The 13,726-nt window shown below is 36.2% G+C and overlaps 1 protein-coding gene across 4 annotated transcripts; it reads right to left on the reverse strand.

The window, feature by feature from the left end:
- Positions 1–2,723: 2,723 nt before the first annotated feature.
- On the reverse strand, positions 2,724–13,726 carry LOC125187910 (phosphoinositide phosphatase SAC2-like). 4 transcript variants are annotated; one of them, XM_089058463.1, is made up of 17 exons: positions 13,500–13,725; positions 12,998–13,342; positions 12,011–12,215; positions 11,764–11,929; positions 10,986–11,208; positions 10,704–10,780; positions 10,040–10,227; positions 9,851–9,948; positions 9,534–9,667; positions 9,315–9,443; positions 7,618–7,999; positions 6,756–6,877; positions 6,401–6,514; positions 5,350–5,538; positions 4,264–4,422; positions 3,909–4,017; positions 2,724–3,268 (listed from the first exon to the last, which is right to left on the reverse strand). In XM_089058463.1, exons 2-17 carry the CDS (start codon positions 13,115–13,117, stop codon positions 3,149–3,151), a joined length of 2,535 nt encoding a protein of 844 aa, XP_088914589.1. In that variant the 5' UTR covers positions 13,118–13,342; positions 13,500–13,725; the 3' UTR covers positions 2,724–3,148. The 4 variants fall into 4 exon arrangements, with proteins under 4 accessions (XP_088914589.1, XP_047940521.1, XP_047940520.1 ...); XM_048084564.2 differs by having other exon boundaries at positions 4,264–4,398; positions 12,998–13,354; XM_048084563.2 differs by having other exon boundaries at positions 12,998–13,354.

Raw genomic sequence — 13,726 nt, forward strand, 5'->3', positions numbered from 1 at the left:
GGTGTTATCTTGTGTTGATTTACGATTCTGGGTTTTTGTTTGAAGTTTTATTTCGGCAGTTGAATGTTAATCTCTGTTTTGGATGATTCTGTGCTTGATCTGAGAAAGAGGTTGTGGGTCTGAATTGTTATTGTTGATCGGTGGTTGTTTGTTGAACCTGAAGCTATGGATATACTTTTGGTCGGAGTTTGTGTCGGATGCTTGGATCCGGAGTGGATTTAGCATCCAAGGTTGGATCTGAACAGGGGAATCAAGTTGTGCATGGATTTCGAACTCTTTTGCTCTCTTTTCAATTTACTCCGTCTAGTAGCCGTAGATCTGCTTAGTTTTTAATTGTTCTTCGTTAAATTGCTTTAAATCCAGTCTGCTTTGTTTCCGATTCACGTTCCATCTCTATTTTTACTGATTTTTTTTATGCAAATTGATTGGAGAAGATGATGTCGCTGTTAGTTAGTACTTTAGTTAGTTGTTTTCCAGCTTTTCATCCGTACTTTACCTTTTCAGCAAATGTCCCCCACCGTCAGTTTATTTCCCAGATCTAGGTAATTTAGAAATAGTTTCTTAGATCTAGTGATTGTCTCGTTTTCCGATTTTCATGCATGATTTCTGTTCTGCCTAGATCTAGTTGTTAGCGTAGCAGATTTCACTCCAAGTTAGTTTAACTTCCTCAACCCAAAAATGCGTGGCAGCAGCCAACCCAAAAATAGTCCCGAATCCTTGAGCATGTTTAATTACGCATTCATCTCTGTGGGATCGATCCCTACTTCCTTGTGCTAATTTTAGTATACGTGGTTGAGGGTTTTTGAAGCGATATTCTGTGTGTCCGACGACCAAGATCTTCCAACGATCCGTGAGTTCCTAGACCTTGTGATCTAGTGGATTCACTGGACCTAGGAGACTTGTTATTCCTTTTTGTGCACACAGTTTTTAACACACATACACTCGCGTGGGCTTCAGAATACTCACAACATGTTAAATATCTGGTCTGGTAGGTGATAGGTACATCAAGCATCCCACCATTTTCCTATATTCACTTTCAAGTTCTGACTCTTGCTCGGCTAAACCATGTAAAGCTTTGTTGAGTTTGCATTCTTTGTTCTCTTGCCCTTCAACAATAAAGCCATCAGGTTGGTTTACATATATTTTCTACTTAGATCACCACTAAAGAAACATGATTTTACATCTAACAGGTAGACCGTAGGCATTCAATCGTTTCTGAGTAGCCTGATAGTATCCATTCTAGCAACTTAAAAGGAGTGAATGCAAGTCACTTTCAAGTTCTGACTCTTGCTCGGTTTTCCTGCTCAACTTGTCCTTTTGATTTGCAAGAGTTGAAACTGACTTGCATGCACTCATATTGAAACACTTCATAACTTCCTCGGTATACTTGTTTTGACATGGAAAAATGTTAATGAACTTCAATGCCTAAGAAATATACTTCCAAGATCGGTCATTTTAAAATCCTTCATTAACCCATCATTTAACTTTTGAATTTCAATCTCTTCATCTCCTATAATCAACAGATCATCCACATAAATGGACACCACAAATAGACCACTCTTATTTTGTTTAAAATATATAGTCACTTGACTTTACTCAAGCTTTTCTGAATTTCGAGATGTTGAAGATGAGTGTCAGTCTTGTTGCACCATGCTTTAGGAGCTTGCTTTAAACCATGTAAAGCTTTGTTGAGTTTGTATTCTTTGTTCTCTTGTCCTTCAACAATAAAGCCATCATGTTAACCTTGATTTGGGCTATTATTGGATTGGCTCCCAATGGAGGTACTTCGTAGTCATCCTCCATAGCCTCCCACAAGTCTGCCCCTTCCAAAAAGCATGCATCTTTATTTTCCATGAACCTTGATTTGGCTATTATTGGACTGGCTCCCAATGGAGGTACTTCGTAGTTATCCTCCACAGCCTCCCACAAGTCTGCCCCTTCTTAAAAGGTATGCATCTTTATTTGTCAGATCTTGTAGTTGCTCCCATTAAGAATGGGAGAAGATGCTCAAGGCTCTAGAAACTATTTTGTTGTTTTAAACTCACCAATCTCCCATTCTCTTCTATAATATATATGATAATATATATGCTTGAAAAAGCAGAGATTATATAATTCTAATTTGCTTTGAATAATGGAAAATAAAATGAGAAAAGATGAAGTTAGAGAGATGACAAAATGTAGAGCTTGGATTATATGATTTGTGATAATCACTCAATCTCAATCTTAAATAGACAGAAAAAATACTAACTATCCAATAAACACGTTCTACATGTAACTAATCGTCTAACACACTAACTAAACTACTAATAACACTCCTAAAAAATTGCAACTGTCTTGACTCTAGAAAGATACTCTAAAGAACAAGTCAAAGACTTACTTTTACAGATTATTTGAATAACTTGAAACAAAAAATACTAAATTTGAAATACTAAACTTGAAATTCAAAATTAAGGTATAATATACTTCACCACAATCATTAGCAAATGGAAGAACAACCCAAGACTCTCATTGTTCCGTCACACTACTTGGAGGTCTCTCTTCTTTATTGTCATGAAACATGCTCCTCGTCGGTTCTGTCTTGTACCAGGTACATGGAATTGGCGCCATGATCGTTTCTTTGGTTGCTACTGTTTCAGTATAATTGTTGGCTTAATCAGGTTTTGAGCAAGCAATTCAGGCGTAGAAATAACAATTGTATACACATCTTCTTTGTGGTCGTAGAATATTGAACAGTTTCCATCAACCAGAAAAGGGAGTCATGGTTGAGGAACTTATTTGCGACGTCAATTGTTTCGATAAAAGTGGAATCCACAAATAAATGAAAAGAATCAATAATAGCCTAGTGCTAAGAAGGTGGAGCTCCGACCATTCGTTTATGATATATATACACATATACAGAACTAAATATTAAAGCACATAAACACGAACAAAGGAAAGGAGCTCCAAAAGAATCTTGAAAACTGTAGTCTATTTACTCTTTCAAGCTAAGTTATCAAGGTACGACCCAGCTTTCCAGGTCACGTGCTGCCCATCACCATTCAACCAAACCCGTGCCGCTACACTTGTCTTTCTCCTCATTCGCCTTCACTCGAAAATAAACGCCCCCTCGACCTGGTAGCTATCTGCACCGGAGACAATACTATTACATTCAGTGGCAGATTGCTTCCCCGTAGGTCACCCAACGCACAAAACTTTCAGAGAATTCTTCGAGCACTTCATAGTTATGGACTTCACCATAGCCAAGCTCAGTACCAGCCTCGTCTCTACCCTACATTCATAAAATGCAGTACCAAGAATGTATCAAGTGTCAATGTCAGGTAATATGTACAGATAAGCAAGTAATCTGGAACCGAAAAATGCAGAGCAAGCTCTTTCATCATCAACAACGCCGTTAAGAGCTACCTAAGTTAAGGCATAACTAATATGATGCAGAAACTTTGGACTATGGGCTCGATGGACTTCAGAAAATACTACAGATTTGAGCTAAACGAAAGGTAACAAAGCACCACTAACGCCTATTTAACTATGGAATTTCCAAAATTTGTATTGAATTTCTCAGTTTGTGAAACAATATTTCAGTGCTTTCGAAAGTAATAACCTAAGGTGACCTCTTAATATCATACTCCCTCCGTCCCTTAATTTAGGGATTTAGAGACAACACGAGTTTTAATGCAAAATTGGTAAATTAGGAATAAATGATTGGAGTATTGTTAATGGAAAATGGGGCACACCTCATAATAGAGAAAATTTTGCCAAAATTAGAAGTGGAATAATTTTGTGGGATGAACCAAAACGGAAAAAGAAGACTATTGAGTAGAGATGAACGGAGTATATACTCCCTACACATTCCTCACACATGCTGCAACTTGATTTTTAAGCAAATAGATAGGCGGGTAGATGTACATTACCTTTCTGCTAGATCCACATTCACTTGTGGAAGGTGCAATTTCACTAATTTTTCCATTCATTACATTTTCTGACGATAGCACAGCTGTTGGAGATACTATCAGCATTGACCTGAGTATAAAAAAGAAAGGTATTAGCTCCTTGAAATAACATAAATTTCAGAAGGGTTGGCAGTTGATTCCTGAGACATAAATTTGACTGATCTGTCACTAATTAAAATTAACTTAGAATTTCATAAAGTTTGTTAGGAAGTCAAATATGAATAGTCCAAATAAAATGTGACTTCAAATGAAGGGAATAGAACCATTTAGATTAGAGTGGATTGATATAAATGTATACAATCTGTAGAAGAGTTACCTTTCCAATAGCTCTTCCTCACATGAATTTCCAGAGGAAGAGAGCCAATCTAAGTCAACAAAGTTTGAGCAGTCGATTGCATCCCCATTTTCATGTTCAAGGTACCTTACTCTTTGCATTTCAGCAAAAAGCTCCCTAGTAGGCATCGGAGAAGTATCACTAAAGAGCGGAGAAGATGATAAATTTTCAATAATAGAAACAAAAGGAATAGAAATTTTCTAATAGCAGAAGGAATATATTTTAAACAACCAAACCAAAATAAAAATATGGCATTTCCAAATGTAGTGAGAATACATAATAAGTCTACACATGTCCAGGGAAATGCAAAGGAACCTTAGGATGGTATTCGGGATTTAAATAACCAATAATCATATGATCTACATCACCTTTACTAAGAAATTGGGTTAAATCCCTAAATTACATCAAAGCATATTCATTCCCCACATATATTGACAAGAGCTAGACACGATATCCAAGTAAATTTGAGCATATGGCTATCACAAGAGAATTAAAAAAACTACTGCAGGGCCACACAAAGAGCTAGACAAGATTTACAAGTAAATTTGAGCCTATGGCTACCACAAGAGAATACAACAAAACTACTGGAGCGCCATGCAAAGAAAACTGCAACACCACTTTTCATCAGAGTTCCAAACAGCAGAACATATTTTTTATGAGAACCCTAGGACCTAGGTCATGTTTACAAAGCCCCTTATACTCTTAACTGAAGCCTCCTACTGGAGGGCCATGCAAAGATACAAAGGTTTGCAGCACTACTGCGTCACTTACACGAAATTACATGCTCCCCCTGTCCCATGTTACTTGCACTTTTCTATTTCGGCACATCCCAAACTACTTACACTATTTATATATTAAGTAAGAAATAGGGTATTTAATTAATATATTAGAGTTAATTAAGTATTCCATTATTAAGTGATCTCTCGTTACACTTAAAATACTAATTTAATTACACTAAAATGAAACATGCGAGTAATATGGAACGGAGGAGGTATTATACTTGATTCAAGCAATCTTGCCTGCATAAGAAACTAAATAAAGCATCAAATCACAAGGAGAGTAAAGCACCTTGAATATGCTAACTCGCTTTCTGATGTATACATATTTGGTGTAGACTCAGAAGGAATCATGCTTCTTCTATTCGATTTACCAGGGAAACCAGAGGTAGACATAACCTTATTCATGTTTGATGTAGATGAGGGTGAATGACTTTCACGAAGGATGTTCCCATCTGACCATGATCTTATGAAAAGTGACCTAGAAATGCAAAACAAGAGCAAATGTCAGCATGAACATTACTACCAGCACATCATGCATGATATAGTTACGTAAAGTACATCTTGAACGTTTCATAAGTTGTTCACATATACCATTTTGAGTGAATACGGCTCCTGACTTGGGTTCATGAAGCTGCTCGTGACTCAAACTATACCTTTCCCTACTGATTTCAATTTCAACGATTAACACACCACACCAAATGAATGGCGTGTCACACTTGAAGATCAACAAGCACACATCATATTCCCTCTTGTTACACTAAGAAACTAATTCAAATATAAATGAAAGCAGACAAAAAATTTTGATATTCACCAGCATATTGAACTAATCTAACTCTGGTCAGCAGCCTGCGGTTAATACATCTAATTGTCATGAAGAGAATATATCAGTGGACAAAAATATTAGTAAACATTCGCATACCGAACACTTGTAAGAGTTGTATTGTACAAGAACAAAATAACCACCCACATATCCATGTTTAACTTCATCTGTTTCACTGTGAAATACTACATCTTTTGGATGAAGAAACTTCAGTGTTAAACTCTGAACTGCTTAGTGAAATATCATGTGAAACAGAACTGAGTGATTTCGACAACTAATAATGTCTGGGCTCCTGATTATGTTGTTCTAAGAAGGGTAGCTTCCATTAATCATTTTTCATTCTTGGCAAAGCTCCAGCATTACTATCAGTTTGAATTCATAAAAGTGAACATACATCTGGCAATATTGCTTAGTAATTATATCCAACCTGAGTACCATGTCTAGAAGGTATAGAAGAATTTTTACCACTTGAATTGAAGAATTTTTCTAGCATATATGTAGCTAGAACTATTGATTATACCTTTCATGATTATCTGAATTTGATTGTCCATTTCTTCCCACATTGTAATGCTGATCTGAATCAAGCTCCCACAGATCCGGTTTATCTGGTTGAGGTTGAAAATGCCCCAAAAATCTGCACAGGTATCATGGGCAATCAGTTAAATAAAGTGAAATTTTGATTGAAAACTTGAAAAGCTCACAACAGATGCAAGAACACAATATTGTAAGATGAAGTTAACTCTTCACTTTTTATGGGGTATGCCAAAAACAAGAGAACTATCTCCAAGTTACTCCACCATCTCATTTCTTATATAATCTCTAAACATACATAAATATCTTGAAAGTGCATAAAAATATGACATCTGTTAACTCACACATTAATTGCATTTTGTTTCTCTGCATCCATGTATGCATTGTTATAATATCTCTGCAATGTACGGAAAAACTCCTGTGACTGTGTTGCTGCTTTCCATTGGCCTCTTCTCTGAGAGAAAATCTATGACAAAACAAAACTTAGACCTGTTAATAGGTAAATCATTGACTTCCTAACTGAAAGCAAATTCTGGCTAGAAGAAAAGAGTCGTAAGTGTTCTATTTTATCATCTTGCCCTCGCGGTGCTACCAAAATCACAGAATAATTTGTTGCATTGAACGAATAGCATGGCGACGAGGAACCCTAATTCAGTTAAGTGTGCAAGTACAGTGATAGAGCACTGTCCGGGGGCGGTTTATTGATCCAGGATGAGAACTGTTGCAGATTATCAATTACTGCATTATGTTATTTAGTATTTTATTTATTTCAGTAAATTTAGTTTCGAGTCAGTAACAAGTGTGCATGGGCTTTCAGCTTAGGTATTATTTATAGCTTCCTTACACAGTTAGGGATCTGCGTTTTATTTAGATTGGGATTTTGGGATGGTAATTCTACCATAAGCCTTGGCTTGAGGAGTTCTCTTCTCAATACAATTTATGTTTTCCAGCATCGATCACCTTTACTCTATCATACACGAATTCACAATTGGATATTCCTTTTACGAATCCAAAGTCGTATACCTAATATCAGTACTCAACCTTTTAACTGGGGTATAGGCCGATACAGAAGGTACTTTCTATAAACTATAAAGATATAGTAGTACTTAAAACATTATGACTTATATTAAATACATAGGCTTCTATCATTGAAAAACAGTAAATGAACCCTAAAATATGAAAAAATTAAATAAAACACTAACTTACCTTGTTGTGAGCAGCAGATCCACCATACTGGTGTGCTAGAGTATCACCCATTCTCTCATACCATCCCATCAATTCTTCAGCCAATGGATCATCAAGGTCCATCTTGGTCGAGGTTGTAACTCCTAAGGCACGCAGCTGATGCCCTAAAGCAGCCAAGCCATATGCATACTGTGCAACATTTGTGCGATCCAAACAATCTATGCAATTAGTTCGAAGAACTCCCTTTTGGATCATTGCTGGACTGACCGAAGGATTACTGTTTGTACTACTATTGCCCCCACTAGATTTTCTATCTGAGTTATCAGAATCCTCAGTCTCCTCATCATTATGCTTTCCATTCTCAGCATAAGCTGAGGTTGCCATGCCAGGCGCAAAAAGGTTCCTGTATAAAATGCAAGAAAGACTCCAGTTTAGCATCTATGCTAAGTTATAGTGCCAGTGATAGCTGTAAGAGTGGTCAGACTATTCTGTTAACTATCTTGGGACTTCATGTATCTTAGCATACTCTATTTTCATATATGGGTTAACCTTTAATTGCATGAAAATCTTGTTACTGGAACAAGACCATGTCGTACTGGAAAAATACCGAAACCCCTGAAATTTCGGTATGATGTGATCCTTACCGAAAGATTTCGGTAAAGTAACATATGCTTTATATACCGCGGTATGCCAAAATTTATGGTATATACCGAAAATATGTTATATATCACATACACGGTATATACCGAATTTGCGATATATACTGTACAAGAGGTGCTTTATTTTTAATTTTACTTTATTCTCTCATTTCTCCCTTGCTTTATTCTCTCTCTACTTTATTTTACTATATTTAACTCACTAAATACAACTTTCTTAAATCTCATGCCGAAAAGAAACGCCTCAAGTAACATGGAACGGAGGGAGGATAAAACTATATTCCCTCCGTTTTTTAAAAATAGCAGCTCTTTCCATTTTAGTCCGTTCTTTAAAAATAGAACTCTTTCCATTTTAGTCCATTCTTTAAAAATAGCAACTTTCAAACTTTCTATTTTAGGAAATCTTTACACCCCTATACATCATTTATTTACCACTTATACCACTACAATCAACAACTTAAAGTCAACCCCATGATCCACTAACATTAAAACCCGTGCCATTTCAAACCTCCCTATTTTTAAAAAACGGAGGGAATATAAAAGTAGGACCAACATCCCACTACTTTTTCAACTCACTTTCCATTACATTTCTTAAGCCCGTGCTCGGTCAAAATGTTACAAAATTTATGGGACGGAGGGAGTATAAAATATCAATACTCCCTCCATATCGATATTGAAATTCGCCATAGTATACTGAAAATTTTGGTAAGATAAAGGTATAGTTTTTTCTTAGAATTTTCGATGAGGTATACCGTATGATAGTTTCGGTAAGGTATACCATACAGATCCACCCTAATTGGAACTAGCTGATAGCAAATGAAACATTAACACATTACTTTCATAGTATAAGTGTTGTGTGAATATAAGAATTATATGTACTGATTATTACGTTAGGTCAAAGTAATGGCCATTATACTAATATACAACAAGCTGATAAAATAATGATATCTAAGAATAACATTGTTATAAAATTTCTTTAATAATGTACTAACTTGGTAAGTAGGAAATTAAAATGTCAAAGAGAACATATTAATTTGGTTCCATGTGGAATGTGCGACTTACTCATAGCTAGGACATTTAAGCTGCCCCTCTGATAGCATCTCTGGTGTGGCTTGACAATAGAAAAAACCAGTTAACGTCAAAGCATATGTAGCCACCTTTCCCAACAGTAGCAATACATTTGTAGCTTTGCTGGTGACAAACAGTAATAGAAACATCAAATCAGATCTCTACAAACATAAGTACATAAGCAACAGCAATATTTAAAAGAACATTAGATACCTTCGGGAATGTTTATGCAGATCCAAGTGGAGAAATTTAAGACGCCTCTCCTCAGAAAGATCTCTATTGATGACATCTATGGCATTAGCGAACTCTGTGCGAAGAATGGATTCTCGTGGTTTCTTTTCATTCGTCTGTTACCAAAAATTTGAAAATCAGGGTCATATACACACATAACTATTCCGTTTAAAGAAAGGTTTCAGCTAATACATTTCATAAGCAGTTATTAAAACTTTGGCTCCTTGCATTTTCAAAAAAAATATGTCAATCTTGTTTCTGAAAAAACCACTTGAATGCCAAAGCCGAACATATCTTGCCTTAATCAAATTCAAAATAATGATGGGATTCCCATATCGCTTAACAAGATTTTCAAAGTGAAGCTTTGTAGCCTTATATGTTTGGTCCCTCTTTGACACTGCAAAAGAGAAGTCACAGCTCAGAGGTTATATACATCTTGTATATATGAAAAATGAACAAATATAAATTAAGTAATTGTTCAAACATACATATAATATCTGGTTTGATATTTAGGCGGGAAGTCTCCTGTGACCAGAAGAGTGGTATCGACCCACGAATTTGGACCACGGAACTAATTTGCAAAGGCAGACCTTCAGGGACATCCTCAAATAAAATTTGCTCAGTCTCAACATCATTTGCCACTCTGCCCCTCTCGTTCACACCTCGCTTCAAATATCTGCATTAATAAGTTTTAGCTTCAGAAGGATGGCTGAAAAGGACAGAAATCTGACAAAAACTATACTCTGAGAAATTTAGAGGTGAAAAGGGTTAAGGGCGAAAATTTCAAAGAGAATAACAAGTAGGAACTGGAACAATCATTTAATGGGACCTACCTAAAAGGGAGAACTATACGTTGATAAACCCAAGTTATGCAACAAAACATTTGTTTGATCGGGCTTCCAGACTCAGGTCATTCATTGTATCCCACTAGTACGTCATAGTAAGTCATATAGACCTCCACAGTTAATGAGATTCTAATAACCACCAATGAGAAAATAATAATTTTGTTTTAGAATACTCTTTAGACCAGATAACCAGTTTATCAGTGTCAAACTACTAAGAATCCAAAGCTCCTTTGTCTTTGAGAGAATATGTAACTTGGACTCGACTTAAGTACTCCAAATTTTGTCACGTTTATAGGGGTAAACTTACCTAGTACCCGCATAATGTCGTGAACGCCTGGCGATTAGAGTCAGCTTGAGATCCCTCCCTGATATAGAAAGTGTATCCTGCGTTGGGTTCATCAAGATCATGCAATCAGTATCAGATCATTGCTTACTTGGAAAAGCGATGGCAAGATACAAATCATTAAATGATCAATTGTGACTAAACAGAGGTGAAAAAGTATCACCAAATTAATATATGATCTATGAAATCTGGAATTACATATATTTTAAGTCAGGTCATTGACTCGTGGAGATTATGCGACCTCACCTGCTTAAAAAAACCATAGACCAAGGCAACAGTCCAATAAGTGTTCTGAAGAATATTTCGTATTCCACGAGTCAGAAATTCATTCCACACAAACATAGTTTCATACAAGACTTGCCCTGTCTCATTATCACACATGTTCCTCTGCAGACTTCTCATCACATGGTAGGAGTAACTAAAGTAGAAATCCTTGGTAAGATCCACCATGCACAAGAGCTTCTTGTATCTAGGTAACCAATAAACTAAAAATAGTCAATAAACAATTAAGTAAAATCTAATGCAATGCATATTAGATATTCAAAGTGGGTAAGAGCAATATGTAGAACCAAGAACGACCATATTTTTTCATTTGCAACACAAGGAAGATACTGATTATAGAAAGTATATACCCAAAAACAAATTAAAGAAGGCATTAGTTTTTATTAACTGCTTGTAAGAATTTCCGTCACACATCAGGTAACAGTTCAGGCGCCACAAGTATAAGAGTGACTTCTTTTTGGATAAGAATCTTAAACAGAAATCAAGCAAACGGATTACTAATCATTTAATAGGAGTTGAACTGAGAAGTAGAAGTAGGTCACTGCTTGAGCTTGACAATTATTACACGGTAAGAAATAACATTTGAAAAATTGGGAGCAGAAATATTACGAAATATTATACTCCACATTTAAATGAGTGATCTGTTAATAAAATAAAAGTGACAAAATGGCTGTCAGATTCCCCTTAAATTAGAAAAAAAAAAAGTTTTACGAGCACATTACAAATGCAGAGAGGCTATAACCTGTTCTCATTATTATAATTGACCATGTTGGCTCTAACTGCTGAAGATGGCAAGGGAATTATCTCACTTTTTGATATAGCATACACATAGTGACCACATATTACACCGATCTGCCTCCTTTTTGTTATGAGCACCATGTAATATGGCCCGAGAAATTTAATGAATCCTGAAAATGAAAAAAAGAGAATCTAATTATCAGAATTATCGACCATAATCTGAATAGGACACTATTAGCACTAGAACGCACCAACGATGCCATAACAAGTAGTGACAAAATTAAGTCCTCCTGTAGCTCTGTTTCCTTCATGTATTCTTCTTAAGAGATCAGAGCACTGCCGCTCAGTATATGTGGCAGAGTCTTCATGAATGTTAAGCTCTGATGGTTCCGACCTATCAATTTTCAAAATTTTCCAGAAGGTTCTAGTTTTGTCCCTTCCTACCATATAAAAATTCTGCAACCGAAGTTAAAAACAATTAGATGATAAGTATTAAAAAACAATGGTTAGAAAGTTGGGTAAAGAGATCTTTCAGTATGGGAATGCTGGCGTACATCAAATTGTAGAAACTACCTGGTACAATATTTATTATGAGAAGAAGATGCACGTATCATATTTAACACAGTGTTCCAAGGGGATAAGAAATCAGCTGTATGTAACAATAATAGCATATTTCAACATCGGCACATAAATTTCGTGTTATCCAACAATGTAATCTAACAGTTTTAAACTTTTAAATATGAGCAGAGTAGGAGAAGCTAAATGTGTATGTGATAACAAAGTGCACTTCTAGTAGCCCTTTCTATTTCAACACACCTGAAGAATCGAGCAATAAGCTTGTGAATGGCAAAAAAACCAGATAGTTCAAAATGGCATCAATTGGTACTACAAATAGTGACAAAGTATGGCAAATTCCTTATATAACATGCATGCAGATAACATCTTTTAATTTATATTAAATCAAGCTCTCTACGGGGAATTTAAGCAAGAAAAAATTTGCAAGTTAAGTCATGTCAAAACCACATCCAGAAATTCAATCAATTAACATCTAGCTAGACATTTTTGATATGGCAAGCAAGCACAAGAAACAATAACAAACAAAAAGTTTCAGAGACATCTCCGATTCATTTCGAGAAATCTCACGCATAACATATATCAGTTCGGGATCAATAAAACAAAGGACAAAGTTTTTACTGGATGCCACCAAGAATCATCAACTGAAAACACAATAACTGTACCGATTGAGTCTCATATAGTCTGAATTTCTGCATAAATCCATCAGGAGGCAGCACTGGAGGTGGAGAATCAGGCTGGATTTGATGCTGTTGTAGCTGCACAATTTCCGAAACATCTTCCATTCCTTTCCAAATATTCTTCGCGATTCCCGAGCCTCGGGCTCGGGAATCAATCACTCTGGCATTCAATTGCAACCTAGAGGTCTGTCTCTACCTTCTCTCCCGGCCTCTAAACTCCATCACCACCGCCACCGTAGGTTGCTTCAGGTATAGCATTCCCCGATAAAATCAAAATCAAAATTAAGCCAGCGTTTGACTTTCTTCCCCGGATTTTCCACTATCCAAGCCCTAAATTCAGCACTGTAGATACGTGAATTACAAAAAAAAAAAACAGTAGCGAAGTTATCTATGACTGAAACTCGAAGACTTGGAAAACGTTCACGCATCATTTTGCCCAAAAAACAACTAATCTTTGCAAAACTAAAATAGTTGAATTCAAACGTGCCTGTGATAGTTGGAGCTCACAGCACCGAGGTTTCCTGAAGAAGGCTGGGACGGAGAGAGGGAAATTGGTGGACGAGATGCGAGAAGAAAATATCTGTTTGATGCAAATGATTAAGATGATGATGATACACAGATAGAGTGGTTAGAGTTTTTGATTGATTCCAAATAAGAATTGAGAGAGAGAGAGAGAGAGATGAACAGCTTGGATCTGCAGAGGCAAAATGAAAT

Source organism: Salvia hispanica, chromosome 5 (assembly GCF_029641045.1).
Source record: "Salvia hispanica isolate PSC_SH4W2 chromosome 5, Shi_PSC_v1, whole genome shotgun sequence".
In the NCBI taxonomy this organism is placed as follows: Eukaryota; Viridiplantae; Streptophyta; class Magnoliopsida; order Lamiales; family Lamiaceae; genus Salvia; species Salvia hispanica.